This window comes from Strongylocentrotus purpuratus, unplaced genomic scaffold, assembly GCF_000002235.5.
Source record: "Strongylocentrotus purpuratus isolate Spur 01 unplaced genomic scaffold, Spur_5.0 spur5_scaffold_10, whole genome shotgun sequence".
Lineage (NCBI taxonomy): Eukaryota > Metazoa > Echinodermata > Echinoidea > Camarodonta > Strongylocentrotidae > Strongylocentrotus > Strongylocentrotus purpuratus.
Window position 1 is genome coordinate 10,308,139 of NW_022145595.1, and position 19,965 is coordinate 10,328,103.

The 19,965-nt window shown below is 36.8% G+C and overlaps 1 protein-coding gene across 2 annotated transcripts; it reads left to right on the plus strand.

The window, feature by feature from the left end:
- Positions 1–1,721: 1,721 nt before the first annotated feature.
- LOC755691 (kelch-like protein 3) lies at positions 1,722–16,826 on the plus strand. Of its 2 annotated transcripts, none has more exons than XM_030979455.1 (13): positions 1,722–1,856; positions 4,672–4,791; positions 5,215–5,443; positions 6,318–6,493; positions 7,485–7,581; positions 8,521–8,680; positions 10,141–10,262; positions 10,766–10,883; positions 11,732–11,929; positions 12,856–12,957; positions 13,624–13,752; positions 14,525–14,665; positions 15,716–16,826. In XM_030979455.1, the coding sequence occupies exons 2-13, from the start codon at positions 4,673–4,675 to the stop codon at positions 15,976–15,978; spliced, it is 1,854 nt and encodes a 617-aa protein (XP_030835315.1). In that variant the 5' UTR covers positions 1,722–1,856; position 4,672; the 3' UTR covers positions 15,979–16,826. The 2 variants fall into 2 exon arrangements, with proteins under 2 accessions (XP_030835315.1, XP_030835316.1); XM_030979456.1 differs by having other exon boundaries at positions 1,723–1,856; positions 8,521–8,665.
- Positions 16,827–19,965: the final 3,139 nt, after the last annotated feature.

Sequence of the window (19,965 nt, forward strand, 5' to 3'; positions counted from 1 at the left end):
ATAATTCCTGCAAAGTTCTACAGAATTTGAGGTTGGCTGCAAAAGGGACATCTTTAAACTAACTTTGTTTGCTTATAGTTATACTTCACCACTTTGCAAGGTTGCTCGTTTGCCATACACGCAATTTTTGTAATACAAACAATGTGCATCATAACATTTTGACGGAAGTGCTGCTTTGTGCAACATTATTTAATTGCAAAACTACTCATTTCCGGTCTATATTACTATTAGCTCCATGAAAATACCCTTTTAACACCAGTATAGAATAAACTTGAAGCCTTTGGTTAGTTTGGTATATCTATTCTGCCCATGATAACACGACGTGGCCTGTATATTATATTTGCATTATGGGCCAGTGAATACAATCCTATGGTCACTGCATCTTAGATTTTGACAATTTACTTTCCATCCCATTTTGCTATATTATACCGCATGACACTTTGTTTATTGCAAATTCCAATACATTCATCAAAATATGACAGAGAGAGAGAGAGAGAGAGAGAGAGAAAGAGAGAGAGAGAGAGAGAGAGAGAGGTGTGAGAAATAGAGAGAGAGAGAGAAAGAGAGAGAGAGAGAGAGAGAGAGAGAGAGAGAGGAGAAAGAGAGAGAGAGAGAGGTAGAGAGAGAGAGAGAGGGAAAGAGAGTGAGAGAAAGAGAAAAAAAAGTGTGTGTGAGAGAGAGAGAGAGAGAAAGACACACACACATACACACCACCACACACACACGCACACACGCATACACAGACAGACAGATGGAAGGAGTGATAAAGAGGGAGAACATGCACTACGATTTATTGAATATAAAGTACGCCTATATTATATAAAATATATTCATGACAGCCTCCTGCAGTGATGGTGGGTATACAAGATGAGTGTATAACCCCTCACATAAAAGGCCTACCCAAATGTGCCTATACAAACATTCTAATAAAAGCCCATTTTCCTTTATATAATTGCCCCTCTCCACTTCTGAAAGTGCCCCTTTTCACCTCTTATAAGTGCACATATTCAAATGTTATAACTACACCATGCCCCCTTTTACTTTGACAAGTGTCCCTTTTCCTTTCTGTAAATAATAAATAACTTGCCTACCAAATAAATTATTCGACCAACTAGCTGCCACATCGCCGGTTATGCAAAGACTCGAGGTCTGTTTATATTCTTCTAAGGACGAAATAACAGCTTGTTATATACATATATGTATAATTGTATATATATATTCATTTATTCATTCATAAATTTATTTATTTTATTTATTTACTTCCATTTTGGGAATACCGAAATTCATGTTTTTATGTCATGATGAATTTAGAGGATAAAACGGATTGACTCTGGGCACTGAGTAATCACAACTTTGTTTCATGTGAGGAAGTTGTGGATGGGACCGGAAGTTCCCTATCAGTATCAATTAATGCGTTTCAGTGTCAAATTAATCTTTTCTCCTAATCCTCCCATTCTTGAATAGTAAATTAGACAAAGATTTAGCCAATGGTAATTAATGCGGGGGGGGGGGGGGTCAGATGACACACAAAATCACAGAGTCCCTCTTAACATAATATATGGTTATTAAAGCCTAACTAAGTTCAGTGGATGAATTGCCCTTTTTTAAGCAGATGAGAAGGGGGCCATGGGCATGAGCCCCCCTATCGCGGCAGTCAGTGACCCCAATGAACATTACACTCGCATAGTGCAGATAAAGTAGACGACAGTACTTCCGGGTTTTCGACCGTGCTGTTGAGGTCAAAGGTAACATACACGATCTGAGCTGACTGGATCGACCCGATCGCGAACTGCAACTGCCCTCTGATAGATTGGCAAGAATATGCACTTTCTTCTCCTGAAAAAGGAAATTGAATAGTGAGTATTGATATTTATATTCCGGAAACGTAATTTTTCTATTGATTTTCGAATCTATGGAGGGGACTATGCCTAAACTATATCTGTGCCTGTGCTTTTCTAGGTCTACAAAATGTTAATGTGCATCGGTGCTGCCGGGGCGCGGGCGCGGGGCCGGGCCTGTGCGCTAGCTTTATCATCATTCATGTTGACTTGTAGTTGTTGGTGTTGCTGTCATTGTTAATATTAAGACTAGATCTAGATCCTAGACTATGAGTTTCACATTATTATGCTCGTAGTCCATGAGGAAAACTTAAGGTAATGTCTATAGTCTAGATATATTTCATGTATGATGTAGGGCCGACAATGCAAAGTAAATGGGGAAGAAGTAAAGAAATGTTTTGAATACTTGAAGTTGAAAGGATGATTGAAAGGATGATTGAAAGACGCTGTAATCCTGTAGGCCTATAGTCTTGCCTAGAGTTAGGTCCTGTGCCCTAGCCTTAAGCCTGAGTTAGGGCTAGTAGGAGATAATATGAAATAAATGGATATTATAAGCCTCAATTGGCACCCATACACATGTAGAGTCTAGATCTATCATCTATGAATAGTTTTGTAATTTAAATTGCTTGAACGCTGAGTTTTAATTCTAACAAGACTAAGAGTTTGCAATGTTGGTTTTGACACACATGTAAAAAAGAGCAGTATATGCGAAAATGCCTGTTTTCACGTTCCCAATTTAATACTTAACAAAAATAGCGATAAGGGTAAAAGCACTGGCTGTGTAGTAAAAGCTGTGCTTTTGATTCTCAACATTGCAAACACCACTGTACAAAACTCAACTGATTTCACTAAAAATCGGTAGTTTAGTGACAATTGATGACACCTAAATAGCAGTAAAATACATTTTTTTTAACTTACTGATGTTAAAAAGAATAATTTAAAAATTCAAATTGTAAGTCGAGTGTCAAACTTTGCTTACAGCTGCATCGACATGATTGTGTAGAGTCTATGCGATATTGTGTGGTGTGTATATTTGTGTATGGGTCTAATAATACCTGCCTCACAGCAAGCATGTGGTGCTAGAGGTCAATACGCATTAGCATCGACTCTCTATGCTTTGTTGGAGTTGGTAAAAGGTGCCCCCAAGGAGTTCGCTAAATTCAGCATACTCCGAGTGTGCGCCATAGTAGTAGTATGCTAAACTAACCACTATTGTCGTAAGGTCAGCATTAATCAATGAGTGGAAAACTATTTGTGCAGGTCTGCAGGAGCTAGAAACCAAAATGTTGACTTTCAGACACAAGCCCAGAATTACTGCTGTTGAAATTCAGGCCACAGCACAGGTGCTTTTGTTTTAGTCCTATTTTGCAATCAATCACTCTAGTCCAGACAGCTAAACTAGAAATAATTTAATACCGTATTTGCCGGCGTAAAGGCCGCACTGCCGCATAGGCCGCACCCCCAACTTTGACATTTCGTAGAGAGAAAAAAAAAAAAAAAAAAAAAAAAAAAAAGGAAAAAAAAAAAAAAAGAAAAAAAAAAAAACGGACCAAAGAAAATAATCAGAATTTTCTCGTAGAACTCTATTTTTCCTACAAATTAATACCAAAATTATCAATCATTTTATAAATTTACAGGAAGTTTACCTAAAAAATGATTGTAATTTAGCAAATCTTCATCGATTTTTTTGGCAGATTAGCACATTCATTGGACACTAGAGGGCGCTTCGCATGCATACAGAAACATGAATGGCCTGCCATTACCGAGCTGTGGCCATAATGTTATCCGGTCTTACCCCTATCGTACCGCCAAATGGAGAAAATAAACAAGCTTTTGTATTGTTATTAGAGATCTATCGAGGTTAGTTTGTCCCTTTAATTAATTAGATAGTCTCAATTATAATTCAGAATTATCTTACTGAAAAGTTAAAAACACCGACGATTGCGCGAATCTCCGAAGCTGCGTTGGATTTGTTGCAACTCCCAGCCCGGTAGCTCCCCACCACAGAGTGTGTGAGCGAGGTATGATTTTGGTTACCGGGCCATGCGCTGTCTAAGCCAAGGACATTTTTACAAGTACGATTTTTAGTACGAGTTTCTGGTCAGTTTTCTTCTTATTTCTTTGGTTGCACAACGATTAAAAACGATCAAATTTGCTGCTAACGTGGTTCAGACTAGATCTTGTCCGATGTTTTTTTCAAGTCAATTTTGTTAATATATATTTTTTTGTATGAAGTTGCCTACAAATAATGGACGTGCTGTTTTGACTTGCGATTTTTACTGTTTCGGCGTATACGCCGCACCCCGACTTTTTGATATTTTCTCTTCCAAAAATACTGCGGCCTTTACGCCGGCAAATACGGTAGTTTAATAAATTTTAATAGGGTATAAGAAGAATATGTAGATTAAGGGCTTGTTCCAGAGTAATTGTATGGCTACAAATGGGTTTTAAAGATTGAGTGATGACATTTCAACTTATAGCATGGAACCTTCATGGGCACATGTTTTAACACACAATATTATATGGGCAGTGTGTAAATTGCAGTGTCCTATCTTAGGTTCTCTGTTGAGACACCAACCAGGAAGTGTGTAATCAATGACGTCCTTGTTCGCAAATTAAAAAATTCTTTGAAGTTCTGCTTTGTGGATTTGAGCAAGAATTGATAAGTTCAACTTCTGATCTTTGTGAAACACTCCCCTGTATACACAAGTAATTCAACCAAATCTGGTGTCAGCACAAATGCAATGCACATGGATAGTGACCTCTATGTGGTTTTATAATTGTTTTTTTTAGCTGACATGTAATTGATATTGATGTTGTTTTGTTTTGTTAGGATGGATCTTCCTGAGGCTATAGAGATGGAGGATATGGAGATCCCTCCTCCTGATGCTCCTCCGTACACAAACAATCTCCACACACAGAAGGCGTTTGAGGTGCTTAATGTCTTCAGAAAGTAAGTACATAGGATTAGATGATATTCCTTTGGTACTTGGCAGTATTGGAAATAAATCTTGCCAAGTGCAGGTTAACTGCAGGTACATTATGATTCAGAAATGTAGAATAAAGTTATTCCCAAAGAAAATGATGCCAAGTTAGGACTGGAAACCATAAACTGGCTCGAAATGTACATATTGCATCATCAGATTAGACAGAAATACTAGTTCAGAATATATGTCCCTTGGTTTTAGCTGTAATTTTTCCTATCATTATTAGAGTAAATCTGGGGAAATAATATGATTGCAGGGCCTTCGGGGAAGACAGTACAAATACTGATAAAGTCATGTCTGGTTAAACAAGAAATATTATCATTATCATTATTGTTGTTGTTGTTATTATTATGTCTTTTTTGTTTTTTCCATTTCCATTTGTGTGACAGACAAAACATTTTATGTGATGTAATTCTGGAGGCAGAGGGTGTGGAGATCCCAGCTCATCGTATCGTGCTAGCCTCCTGTAGCCAGTATTTCTCGGCCATGTTTACCAGTGAACTATCCGAGAGTCGAGCGGAGAAGATTATTCTCCAGGAGGTGGATGGCAGAGCTCTTTCATTACTCATTGATTTTGTCTACACCTCAGAGGTGCAGGTTACAGAGGAAAATGTTCAGGTCAGTGATTGTTGCTCCTCGATTTCTGCAGGTGTTAAATGGGTACCGGTAGGAAGCAATTCCTTGAATGCTGTGATTGCCGAAATCGGCTGTCTAGCCGAGCCGGGTTACCGTAATAGTTGGAGCGCCTTGAGCTCCATGCATGGCGAATAAGCGCTATATATATATCCAATGTTATTATTATTATGTTTATTATAGTATAGCCAAGTTATACTAGTTTTGTTATAATTGCAAGGTAATGAACTGTTCCTGTCTCATGTTGACATTTTGCTCATATGGCATGAAAGCAGATTAAAGGCCCATGCAGATGGGACGCCCCATAACCGCTTCGTTTTTTTATGATGACATAAGTTGTCATGCACTTCTCATTCATGTATCTTACAGCACAGTGCTGAGTGAATATGTGCAAGTCCTTTGTCCCATGTCGTTCATTCAAACATAACAAAAACCATGGCAGCTTTTTTGTGGGGTTTACCATGCCATATCTGAACAAGCCTAAAATGTGGAAGATCGTATGTCTAAATCAATAATGTTAATTCTTCATAATATTTTGACCTATTTTGTACTTCATAAAATCATTTGTGTGCCCTTCATCAATGGTTTGTTGAGCATAGTTGATGACAAAGTATTTTCAGTATGACTTGTGAAAAGCAGCGAAGTAATCACTGAATGCAATATTTTGTTTTCTTCTCCCAATTCCTGCAATTTTTTACAGGTGAGTTCTGTAAATACACAGAGAAAAGTTAGCCTGTAGTACACTAAACAAAAGCTGAAACTTAATTATAAAGAATATTATGATTAACTTTTTAAAAAAAATGTAGGTAATTTGAAATGGATGAAATTAACATGTTTTTGTTTTGTATTGATACCATAGACCCTCCTACCTGCTGCCAGTTTATTACAGCTGAATGACGTCAGAGATGCATGCTGTGATTTCCTGCAAAAACAACTTCATCCTACCAACTGTCTTGGTATAAGAGCATTTGCTGACGTACACTCGTGTAGCGAACTCTACCACTATGGTCAGAATTATACCATGCAACACTTCAGGTATGCTCTTGTTACAATGAGGTTAAAGCTAATCTTGAGCTCTGGGCCCTGTCTTACAAAGAGTTACGATTTATCCAAATCAATCGTAAGTCCTCCAATCAATCGCAAGTTTGCAGTCTCCTATGTACATAGTTGCGATTGTTGCGATTGATATCAACTCTTTCTAAGTCGGGGCTCTGGTGTAGGAATAGTGTGTTGAAAGCACATGGCTATAATTCATTCTGGTTTGTTTATCCTGCAGTAGATTGATAGTTTGACCCAGTAAAATAAAAACAAACTCACCAAAAATTGCTGGAAATCATTGGAATTCAATAAAAACCACAACTCCCATTTTCACATAGTAACCTACTTATGTTTTTTTTGTTTTGTTTCTGTGTGTGTTATCAGCTTTTCATTCTTTTGGAGAATATTTACGCCTTTCAATTTTTATTTTCTTATCTTTCTATGCTCATTACTCAGCCCCTATACATTTTCTACCAAAATCATTTGGCACATGACAACTATTTGTAATCTTGAACATTCAGTGTAGGTTTTGTTGGATCCTGTGAGAATTAATTTCCTATCATTACCAGAACTCAAACTTTTCTTTAAATTGATACAGGAAGAACCATGATTATGATATCACTTCCAATAGAATTATACAAGTTTTTGCATGCTCTGGCATTCATCACCACAAAGAAATATATGAACCGACAAACAAAGAGTTTCCGATCACTAAGATCACAGTAGCTATAATATGCCTACAGTTTTGACCAATCAAAGGTCTAGAGCCTACATGTAATGAGGTATTCATAAAATATCAGTTGTGAGCATTCCAGTTGAAGTGTGCGGCTGGTCTGAGCTCAAATTTGCTTTAGATGTTCATACCTTCCTGTAACTGCAATTCCATATGATATTTAATGATATCTACATTTGGATCATAATATTTGTAGTGTTTATTAAGCTAAATGAAACGATTGTGACTCATTATTTACCTTGTATTCTGATCCAGTGCTGTTGTCCATAGCGATGAGTTCTTTGCTCTGCCAGCTGCTCAAGTCTGTGAACTAATTAGTAGTGATCACCTGACAGTCCATTCAGAAGAAGAGGTAAGTGATCACATGATAGCAAAGTGATCACATGATAGCTGACTGATCACCTGATATTATATTTGAGTTATCACCTGATATTATATTTGAGTTATCACCCTTTATTTTCTGCAAATTTTAAATCCATATCAATCATTTTTTAACTACTGCAGTTGCAATTTATTACGGTGCAGTAGCTAATTCTTCTTACCAAATACTTGGGAATGCCAATTTTATCTGCCTTTATTGTTAGTTTATTTCTAGATTTTCATATCTTTTTCAAAAATTAGTTTATTATACCAAACATGTAAACATGAATGATCCAGTTTCATCTGCTTTTCATTTGAATCGATTTGTCTATATATTTTGGCATATATCTCTATTTACTGTCAATTAAATTGTAAGAAGGGACATGAAATAATACCCATATTGATGGTACAGTAAAAACCTTCATTTACTCTTTTGTTTTAGCGCTATAATAATTCAAATCATTGAACTGGTCCATTGTGTTTTTTTGTTTCTTTTGTTTTGTTCGAAAATGTTGTAACAGAATTCCTTTTGTTTTGATTTGGATTATTTACATCAATATGTTTGTAAATTTTGTATTTATGTTTGCAGGGCCTCCACGGAAAACAGTATTTAACTACTGATGGAGCCACCCTACTAAAAAAAAGACTAATAAACAAAATATAAATAAATAAAGACCACATTTTCTGTTTCCTTCAAAACGGTTTCTCATTAAAACATGTACTAAAGAAACATGTACATAAAAGACCACCTGCCTATAAAGACCACTTTTCTTGTCTCCTTTGAGTGGTATTTATTATACAGGTTGTTCACATATATTCTTTTGTCATGTGTAAATTTGCAATGTTTTGTTTGTTAGATATTTCTAAAACTGCAAAAGAAAAAGAAAAAGAAACAGAAATAAATCAATAAAATCAATTGTTTTGTAATCAGGTATTTGAAGCCGTAGTGTCATGGGTGAAGCAGGATCCTAGTAACCGTAGCGATTACATGCCGCAGCTTGTTGAACATGTCAGACTGCCTCTCCTTTCACGGGACTATCTCATCCAAAGAGTGGAGGAGGAACAGCTCATTAAAGGTATCTCATCGACCGGTAAATTATAAAGCAGCCATTACAAAAACTTCAGGTTTTACCAATATCTGCATGGGCCCTGTCTTATAAACAGTTGTAATTAATCGCAGCTCATTAAAGGCATCTCATCTACCGGTAAATTTATGAAGCAGCCATCACAAAAACTTCAGGTTATATCATATTTTGGCCCTGTCTTATAAACAGTTGCGATTAATCGCAGCTCATTAAAGGTATCTCATCTACCAGTAATTTATGAAGCAGCCATTAATAAAACTTCAGTTTTTTAACCAATATCTGGGCCCTGTCTTAAAAACAGTTGCGATTAATTGAAACTTATTTGCAGCTGATATCAGTCACAACCATGTACTTACGAGATAGGAGACTGCAAACTTGTGATTGATTGGAGTACTTGCGATTGATTTGGATTAATCATGACTCTTTATAAGATAGGGCCCAGGTCTTCTGAAGACAGTGCATGGTCAAAGTTACAACTCATACTGATTTCTGGTCTTCTAAACACAATGCAATTGCAGAGGAATACAACTGTTAATGATTTCTGGTCATCTAAATGCAATAAATTACAGAGACATAGAAATTGTACTCCTTTCTTTTCATCTAAACATAATGCTTTGCAAATTAAGATGGGGACTGCAAACATGTGATGAATTAGAGGACATGCGATTGATTTGGATCAATCGCAACTCTTTATAAAACAGGACCCAAGTCTTTGATTCTAAAGACAGTTCATGGTTAAAACTACAACTTAAACTAATTTATGCTCTTTCTGAAATAATGCATTGTAGAGGCATACAACTTTTAATGATTTCTGGTCATCTAAATGCAATAAATTATAGAGACATAGACATTTTACTTATTTCTGGTCATCCAAATGTAGTGCATTGTGGAGGCGTACAACTTTCAGTAATTTCTGGTTTTCAGAACACATTTAATTATGATTTTATATCCTAAACATAGCTAGATTTATGAAGGGAATATAAGAAGCTCAAAAATGTTTCTGTAGACGTTCTTGAGACAAACAATCAGGTTGGAAGGTCTTATCTGGCGGGAGAGTTAATGATAAGGTTGAGTTCTGGTAAAGAGGTGAAAAATAATTTGTGAGCGTTATCATTATTATGCAAGTGTGGAAAAACATCAGATAGAAATTGTTCCCTGAAAAGCATGGCTCTTCAAATGCTTTCATATTCTAAATATTGCATGTAACAACAAACAAATCGGGACAGATTTTTGTGCCACATGTTCGTGTAGCCCCATAAAATCTTTCTGTGTACAGTGCTTGTAACTTTACCAAGACTGGGCCAAATTTCTTATCATTTTGATGATTCCAGAACCTTGCAGTACATACCAATATCATGCTAGATGATCAACCTTTTCCGATAAATTCCACACCGTTTCTTTCACAATGCAATTGCATGAACAGAACTCAACTTCATCTTTAATGAATCATTTTAATTTCTTCCCAGGCAACAGCGATTGTAAAGACTTTCTGATAGAGGCCATGAAATACCATCTATTACCCAAAGAGCAGAGAGGCACAATGAAGAACCCTCGAACCAGATTACGCACTCCTATTGGACTACCAAAGGTGAGAACAAATATACCGTTTTTTGATGAACCAAAGGAAGTTGCAATATTGAACCAAAATTTGCCAATACGTACTTACATTTTTAATATTTTACACCACATTTCCAATTTCGGGACTTGAGTAATAATTACGATTAAAATCAAGTGAGTTTCACCACCAAGAGGTTGTGATATTTAAGCCAATCATCAGGTATTTATGTATTTATTATCCTAATATTTAAATTGCTTTGTAAGTGCTAAATACTGCTGTGAGAAAATAAAACATCCCAATCTGCATATCAATTCAATTCAGATCTTTATTTTAGACTCAGCTGCACAAGGTAGAGGTCCATAAAACATATGTTACATAGATATATAGGGAAAAGAGCCGAGTATAAACATGATGGGTAAAATAACAAAAAATCTTACGAAGAGTATAACAACTTAACTATACTATGTATATACAATCTACACTGGAACATATACTCCAGTGATCATATCAAACTATTTTATTTGTTGATATAGTTAATGCTGGTAGTCGGTGGACAAGCCCCTAAAGCTATCCGTAGTGTTGAAGTGTATGATTTCAAGGAGGAGACCTGGACGCAAGCAGCTGAGATGCCATCAAGAAGATGTAGAGCAGGTCAGTGCATTTAAGAAGTAGTACAATCAAACCTGTCTATAGCAACCGCTAAAGGGAAACATAAAAATGTGGTCATTGTAGACCGGTGGTCTTTGTAGAGAGGTGGTCACTAAATCAGGTTTGACTGTAGTATACACCTCACTCCTAGATCCTACTCAAAATATTCCCCAGGGAGTGGAGAGTGGGCAAGTATGAGTGTGAGTGGGTAAGTATTGAATCCAATGACCGGGGTAATAGTATATCTGTAAAGCGCTTACAGGCATTTGTATTAAGTGCTATATAAAAGCGGAATATTATTATTATATTAGATGCGGTTATATGTGATCCATTTACTGACACTAATAGCAATTCACTAATCTGCAGATTTTTTTTTGAACCTTCAGTAAAATGATCAGTAAATAAGACATTTGTAACTTGCATCTTACTTGCAACTTTTCCTGTGAACAGCCACTTTTAATCCAATTTCCTTTGGGATCCTGCCTTTACTGTATATAACCTTTTTAAAACTTGATCTGTCATTTTCATCAAAATCATCTAAGACTAGTTGCATATACCAATACAAATAATGATGTCCCATAACTCTTAGAAAAGGTAATTGCATTAAATTGGTGTTCATTGGATATAATGAAATACAGTGAAACCTTTATTCATAGACTGCCCAAGGGAGACAAGAAAAGTGGTCTTCATAGGTGGGTGTTCTGTATGTAAAGGTTTTGTAAGTACAGGTTTCAATGAGAAGCCATGTTCAAGGGAAACAACAAATAAAGTCTTTATAGACTGATTGTCTTTCTAAAAAGGGCCGGTAAATAAAGTTCGACTGGACAATGATTGATTACATTTTCTTCCAGGGGTTGCTGTTTTAAACGGCATGGTGTATGCTGTTGGTGGTTTCAATGGATCTCTGAGGGTGAGAACAGTAGACGTCTATGATCCTGTCCGGAACATGTGGTCTTCAGTGGCCTCTATGGAAGCGAGACGGAGTACGTTAGGCGTAGCAGTCTTGAATGGCATGATCTATGCAGTAGGTGGATTTGACGGCACCACTGGTAAGCATATCGTGGACTATCTGTCATGGAGTGCTCTTTGTTCTTCCCTCCATCAATGAGCAAGATTGTGGAGTCTTAATATAATAGAAGTAAATTTAAATAATTTTCCCTCCTCCTCCTCCTCCTCCTCTTCCTCCTCCTTCTCCCCTTCTTCCTCCTCCTCCTCCTCCTCCTCCTCCTCCTCTTCCTCCTCCTTCTCCCCTTCTTCCTCCTCCTCCTCCTTCTCCTCTTCATTCTCCTCATCCTCCCCATCCTTCTCTTTTTCCTCCTCATCTTTTGTCTCCTCCACCACCTCCTGTCCTCCTCCTCCTTTTCCTCCTCCTCCTTCTCCTCCTCCTCCTCCTCCTCCTCCTCCTCCTCCTCCTCCTCCTTCTCCTCCTCATACTCCCCTCCTGTCCTCCTCATACTCCTCCTCCTATTCCTCCTCCTCCTCCTCCTCCATCTCCTCCACCTCCTCCTCATACTCCTCCTCCCCCTCCCCTCCTCCTCCTCCTCCTCCTCTTCCTCCTTCTCCTCCCCTCCTTCTCCTTCTCCCCACTCCCTCTACTCCCTTACATTTTATTTTAATAATTTCATCCTGAATACTTTAAATTACAAAATGTACATGAGCAGAAAGTGCAAAAATCACTAGAAAATGTGAGTCCATGATTAAGAATGACTTATCAAAAATAATCATTGAAGTCTCTAACTTGTCAATTCAAACTGAAATTTGTAATCGCTATTTCCGTGTACAAAATTTGAATTTCTTGTGATTTTTTGTAATTTTCATACACTCTGTTTCATTTGATATACATTCTTATTTACAAAAATATGTAAGAGTGGAAATATAAAAAGATGTTGGCAATTCGAGAGGAAAAGCCGATTCATTGAGACCTTTAGAAAACTCTGAACCGATATGGGCTAATGATGTTTATTGCTTGTTTCAGGATTGAGTAGTGTAGAGGCCTACGATCCTAAGATGAATGAATGGAGACCGGTAGCACAGATGAACACAAGACGGAGTAGTGTCGGAGTTGCTGTCCTCAATGGTATGTTCTTTAATATGGCTGTCCTTAGTGTATGCATTGTAACCAGTCTGCTTATTCCAGGCCTCATGGCATAGAAAAGGAAGTTGAGATAAATACGAAATTTACTGAAAAGTTTACAGTGCTCATAAATAGTTTTCAGGTTTGATTTGACAAATATTCACTGAATGTTTACCGGTATTGGTAATTAATTGATTCCTTTAATGCGTTGTAGGAGCTGCAGTACTCTTGGATCCAAGTGGGAACATTTATTAATTGAATTACTGTCATTATTCTAGAGGGCTTGATCATTTTAACTCATTGAAGCCTGAATCTACAGCGCTTTATACAAAACATAATATGTTGGTGAAGTTTCAGGGAATAAACAACTATTCTTACCCAATTACTTCATTTTCAAAGCATCTGTTATAATAGTGTGTAAAATTTTGCAGATGCACTATGCAAGAGTAGTCCTTGAAAGGACTGTTTGGGTGTTCTTTTTGTAAAAGTTAAGAAAAGAACTTTGAAAAAAAGGATGGTCTTGACATTCTAAACGGCATGCTCCTATTCTGTGATACTTTGCACCTTTCAGGGAATCTAAATATGAAAAGTTTCTCTTGGAACTGTTATTTTTATACATCACAATAGAGATTTAATTGATATAATTGTATTTTTGTTTTGTTTGTCCAGGTTTTCTGTATGCTGTAGGAGGCTATGATGGGGCCTCAAGACATTGTCTAAGCTCAGTAGAAAGATACGACCCAGCTGATAATAAATGGTCCACTGTGGCTGAGATGAGTACAAGGAGGAGTGGGGCAGGTAAACTATAGTGTCACATTTTAGGATTGTTAAAATATGACAGGGCAAAACCACAGTGGTTTTTTTTTATGATGACATATTATAAGTCTCACATTTCTGTATCTTATAACACAGAGCTCAGTGAATATTTGTAGGACCTTTGTTGTGCGCGCTATAAAAAAAAGGCCAGTTAACAATTTTATATCTGAAGAAGGGAAGTCTTTACTGTTCTCCAAACACTCCTGTCATTATGGATCTTTATGACAAGCTTTTGTAGAGTATCTCTGAGTTTAAGTCGTGATTACCCCACCCCCCCCCCCCACCTCACACCCAAAAATAAATAATATTATTAAGAAGAAATAAATAAATAAATTAAAGACATACAAACAAACAAAAACAAAACAAATCAGTAACATGTCAACCCTTTTGCTGCGTTTGAAGACAAATTATCATGTAAGTGTTTAATAAAAATAAAAACTTAATTCCATTATCATCTCTTCCATTCTTTCCTTTTCCTTAATATATACATTCTTCCTCTAAATGCTCCATATGCTGTTTTTTTTTACGAAATAACATACCAACAGCCTTTTCAGTAATGCTACTTCGTGATGTTACTGAAAGCCTCCCATTTGTGATTGTACTCTTATTATCAAGGATGCCAGTTTTCAGGCAAAAGCCTAAATTCAGGCCATAGTTAAGGCTTTTTTTATGTACAAAATAGCTCATTCTAGGTGATTTGCAGGCCCTCTGATCGATTCTTACTGACATCCCTGTATTGTGTTTGTGCCTGTAGGCGTTGGTGTCGTAGATGGCTTACTGTATGCAGTAGGAGGCCATGATGGTCCTATGGTTAGAAAGAGTGTCGAGGTATACAACCCAGACTCAGATAGGTGGTCACAGGTAGCCGACATGACACTCTGTAGGAGGAATGCAGGTATGATATGTTCTTTATTTTTCAAATAATTGGTAGTTATCAAATGATAATTGCTTGGACTGACAAAGTTAGTAATGAGGAAGTTCTTAGAAGAGCTGGACTGCACAGGAAAATGATAAGTGAGATGTTGATTAGGCAGTTGAAGGTCATGGGTCACATTACACGTAAAGAAGGCCTAGAGAATCTTGCTTTGATGGGAAAATTGTGGAAAGGAAGAGTTGGGGAAGAAGGAGGATACTTTAGATATACAGTCTGCAGAAATTGTTAGAAGAAAGAGGAGTGAAAGAACTGGGAGTGGTGCTAATAGAGAAGGCTAGGAACCGAGAGTTGTGGAACAGCATGATCCCCAAAGTCAATCAATATGCACTTAGAAAGAGAGAGAGAGAGTTATCAATTAAATGTAGGGTATGTTACCGACATTGCTACCACTGCTGTAAAGTATTTACAGTTGCGCCATCTTTCTGGGAAGGTGTATGTAGAGCGATTTCCTGTACCCAAGCATCATCATGTGCGTCATGCGGTTGGTGATGCATTGTGGGACATGGCTGTCGACACTTTAGAACATTGTGGGCAGCAGATGGCAGTATACGTAAATCTGAAGTAGTGTCTGAATTCCTTGCCTTTAAACTATATGCCTTGTCGTTCATTATCATTTATATAAAAACTCTTTGTTTTTCCCCAATGTCTTCTCTTAAAGAGAGATATGAAGTCATTAACCCTTTAGCAACTAAGCCACGCGAAACCGCCCCTCCTTTTACTCACTGGACCATCCGAATCAGCCCTTCCTTCTTTTTTTTTTCAACGTGCTGTAGTATCCGTTTTATGGGGTCTACCGTGATAATGTTATATGTGCGTAATCCTTACGATGTCTACAGTAGGACTCTGCATAGAAAAATATTGCATGTTTCATATTGTTCAGAACAATGTCAAAATGAGAGCAATATTGCAACATTTTCCAGTGAGTAATAGGCTATTTTTTACAAATTTATTATTATTATCATTACTGTTATCATTATTATTGTTTATGTTTATATCTTATTGTTTTTGTAGGTGTAGCATCGGTGAATGGACTCCTGTACGTAGTGGGCGGAGACGATGGAACGTCAAATCTTGCCTCGGTGGAATGCTTTAACCCAAGAACTGATAATTGGTCGCTTGTTCGCACGACCATGACAACGGGTCGCAGTTATTCGGGAATAGCGACCATTGACAAGGTCCCATCGCTGAACGCTTACCGGGAAGCGAACTCGTTACAATGGGATCCCGAGAGCATGAAGACAGAGGGAGCTTATGCACAGCTGCCCAACCCTTGATAAGGTGCTCGCGTTGGATTAGTCGATGACATGAAAGGGCGCAACAGAAGCAGAGCTGAATCGCCGGAAGGATGCTTTTGAACACTGTGTGGCGTAGAGTGCGTGGACGTGGTTTGAGCTTCAGTTCTATGTGCATGTTAATGATTTTCATGCTTTATAGTGACTCGCGAGCAATCAATCAGCTTGAAAGAATTCTTCATGGACTTTTATTTATCTGGTTGATGACGACAAGTATTCGAGTGTATATTCAACCGTTATTTTCAACTCTGGATGGTAGTGCAATGGGCTGAATAGGTATCTCGCTTCAAGGTTTATTGAATAGAGGAATCGGTGGAAACATCTACTTTTCTTCATGCCACATAAAGTTGAGCTCTCAATCATATATTTAAAAGAGAAACCGTACCTGTGATCCTTTCTCTGTGGGTTTATATGCAATTAGTAGTATTCAGTTTGTCCTTGATGTTGAGTTTGGAGTCGTGAGTGGCTACTACAATTTGTTCTCAACATTCAAATGAACGAAACACACTGCTTTGTCGTTTTTTAACGGAAGTTTTGTAAAAAGTATTTATTGACCTTATTTCAGCAATGTGTGTTAAATGTGATCTAATGCAGATCTTTTCAGCAATGTATGATAACTGTTTGTGAACGAAGAACCACTGAATATAAATTGTTTGTATGCAAAACTGGATCATGTGACCAAACAAATACTTCTCCATTTCCAAGTCTATGAGATGCTCATGAGCTGAGTAATCTTAAAGGGATTGGGTATCTTTGTCTCAGATTCTTAAACAAAATCCCGGATTTAGCTCATGCTGCAATCATAAGTATAAACCTTTAGGTCAGTCAGGAATCCCATGACTTTTACAAGCCGATCGCCTGTCTGATTATCAAGATATTTATAGTTGGAATTTGAAATTTCCAAACTGTTTTTATAACACTACAGTCTATTGGGGAAAATGAGTATGGTACAACGGGTTTCTCATAGATTTTTAATTTTTGAGGCACTTCATTTTGAAGCGCAATTTTGTTAGGGCTTCAATATTACACCATATCATAGACAATGATAACATGTCATCATGCATCTCATATTTAACAATGTTAAACGATGCCTTTAATGAGTAATGCCCTTCTGGCTCTGACCAAACACAAAATGAAAGAATTGAAATCCTGGCAGTCATTTGTATTTTAAATGACACAGAGTATGAGAAATAAAGGCTTTTATTTATAAAGCTGTTGTTGGTATGTTATGTAAGCTCTAGGAGGATAAGATTGAATATGGTTACAAATAGGGGTGAATGCCCGCCCCCCCCCCTTTTTTTTTTGGTGCTATTTTTTGGTAGCATGTTAGCAGTTGATAGAGTAGAAATTCATGTTATCCCTTTATTCTAAAATAGAGAGCCCATTCACTTGGCATTTCAAAATCAAATTCAAATTCAAATATCAAGATCAGAATCAACTTGATAGCTTGCTCCCAAGTTTTTGTTATATGGGCAAAAATGGGATTTTTCTAATTGGAAGAACCTTAAATATTTAATTTAATACTTTCTATGAATGTCAATTTACTGACAAAAATGATGACAGATGTGTGTTGTGCAAGTGCAAGAATGGTAAAACAGCAAGAATTTCCTAAACTTTACATCTATGGAATATGTATTACATTCCCCCTTGCACATTGCTTCAATTGATATATTAAGTGATTTCAAGTTGGGTGTTTAGGGCTGGTGTTAGTGTTTAATAAACACTTACACCAGCCCTAAACACTAAAATGGAAATTAGCTGGTGTTAAGGCTTTGACCTGTGAATATCGTCAACTTCCTGTAGCTAGTGTTATCGATTTCACAAAATTGTCATCTGCTGAACCGACCTTTGTGGCTGGTGTTAATATTTTACGTACAAATGTCCTATACACTAACACTAGCTCCTAGGGATTAAGCAAATGTTGATTTCCAGTTCGGTGTTAGTGTTAAGCTACGGATATGGATGTCAATATCGGGCTCTTAATTTGACCAGCAAATTTTTAGCTCGATTTACCAGCTCTTGACTGCTCTAAACACTTAACACTAACACCCAACTTGAAACCACTCATTGTATGTTTGGAGCCAGAAGGGCATTAAAGGGAAAACCAACCTTAGCACTAGACCACTCTAAAACAAAGCAGAAAAATCAGAGAAGCAGATTGGTGACAGTTTGAACGATACGTATGGGCACTTTAAATTGGCTGAATCGGCAGTGTCACTTTAAGTACAACTTTCCCATTTGTTCCAACACACAAAATAACTAAAATGCCAATTATTCGAAATGAACGACTCAGAAAGGTCTTTTCATTCTAGAGCACCTTTAATATCTGCTCCCCACAATATATATATATATATAAACATGCCCCAAGGAAGGAGGCACTTGTTTATGATACTCGTGTACTCAACAAACATTCTCAATCTACTGACCAAATGACCAAATTGTCAATTTGCGATTCGCATAGATTTAGTGATTTCATATTTCAAACACTTGCAACTTTCTTATTATCGGTCCGATTAATTTCAAAACTTTCTTATTATCAGCCCTATTTATTTCAAAACTTTCTTATTATCAGTCCGATTTATTTCAAAACTTTCTTATTATCAGCCCGATTTATTTCAAAACTTTCTTATTATCAGCCCTATTTATTTCAAAACTTTCTTATTATCAGTCCGATTTATTTCAAAACTTTCTTATTATCAGTCCGATTTATTTCAAAACTTTCGCCATTATCAGTCCGATTTATTTCAAAACTTTCTTATTATCAGTCCGATTTATTTCAAAACTTTCGCCATTATGTTTCTCTTTTTTATTTCGCTTTCAAATAAATGAAATTATTACAAAGGTTGGATTGCCCTTTTAACTCGTAAACTTTAACACACAGTAAATGCCCTTCTGGCTCCGAACAGACAATATTGTACCAGGGGGGTGTTTCACAAAGATCCTAAGTTGAACTTATCTCTAAGTTGGACTTCAAAATTATGGAAAGCCGTTAGCATCTTTGAAAATATTTTGTAAAAGTTATTTTGAAAGGCATAAAATGTTGAATCGAATCATTCATATTTTATATCATCAAGGAGATTTCATGTTCTGGATGTGGAATTTATAAAAAGTCTGAAATACTTGAATTTCTGCTTTTGAATATATTTTATTTTAAGGCTCAAATGGCTGTCCATAATTTTGAAGTCCAACTTAGTGTTAAGTTCTACTTAGGATCTTTGTGAAACACCCCCCTGGAGTTAGATGTAGTCTAGTAGGAAAAAAACCCATACGAGTAAATCTTTCTAATTCTAAATGATGTGTAACTTGCCAATCATTGTTATTACATAATGATTATGTTAATGAGTCGGATCACACAAGTGTTTAGACCATGCAATAAATATGTGCTATGTTGAGCTTCAATTATTATTGTAAGATATTGATAACTGTTGATTAAAAGCATTTGGTAACATTGTCACCAATAAATGTCTTTGTCATTAGTTGATTTGTGCATTAATTAATCTATTGTGTAAGCTAGGAAGAGCAAATAAATGTTTGGATAGGGTCAAGAAACAAACGTCATCAAAAGGAAAAAGACAGAAAGAGTTTGTTCGGACACTCGTATTATTCTAGCAATTTCCTGGTATAAACGGCTGGCATAAGCCTAATTTACTGTTACATTTGACAGCCAATCAGCGCTCGTTATATTCGCGCCTTGTTCCTTTTAGTTTCCGTTTATATTGATCGATTTCTGCTTTCTGTTTCATTCTTGCGTTTTACTCTGATGAGTGCAGGTCAAAAAACTGAAGTTATGGCTCTCTTCAACGCTATTCTCAAACAGAAATATATGAAACATACAAGTTTTCAATATTGTCCATAAATTCATAATTCACAGACATAAGCTACTAGTATCATGAATCGATTTTCCACACTTCCTATACTCAGTGTTGGCCCACACATAGGCATCTCTGTGCTGTTTGAGAGACACATAAA

Excerpts from the sequence above, each read along its gene's own strand:
- LOC755691 (XM_030979455.1), top strand. The coding sequence starts at position 4,673 with ATGGATCTTCCTGAGGCTATAGAGATGGAGGATATGGAGATCCCTCCT. Across the intron at positions 10,884-11,731 it reads ATCAAGAAGATGTAGAGCAG|GGGTTGCTGTTTTAAACGGC; the intron begins GTCAGTGCATTT and ends ATTTTCTTCCAG. Across the intron at positions 13,753-14,524 it reads TACAAGGAGGAGTGGGGCAG|GCGTTGGTGTCGTAGATGGC; the intron begins GTAAACTATAGT and ends TTGTGCCTGTAG.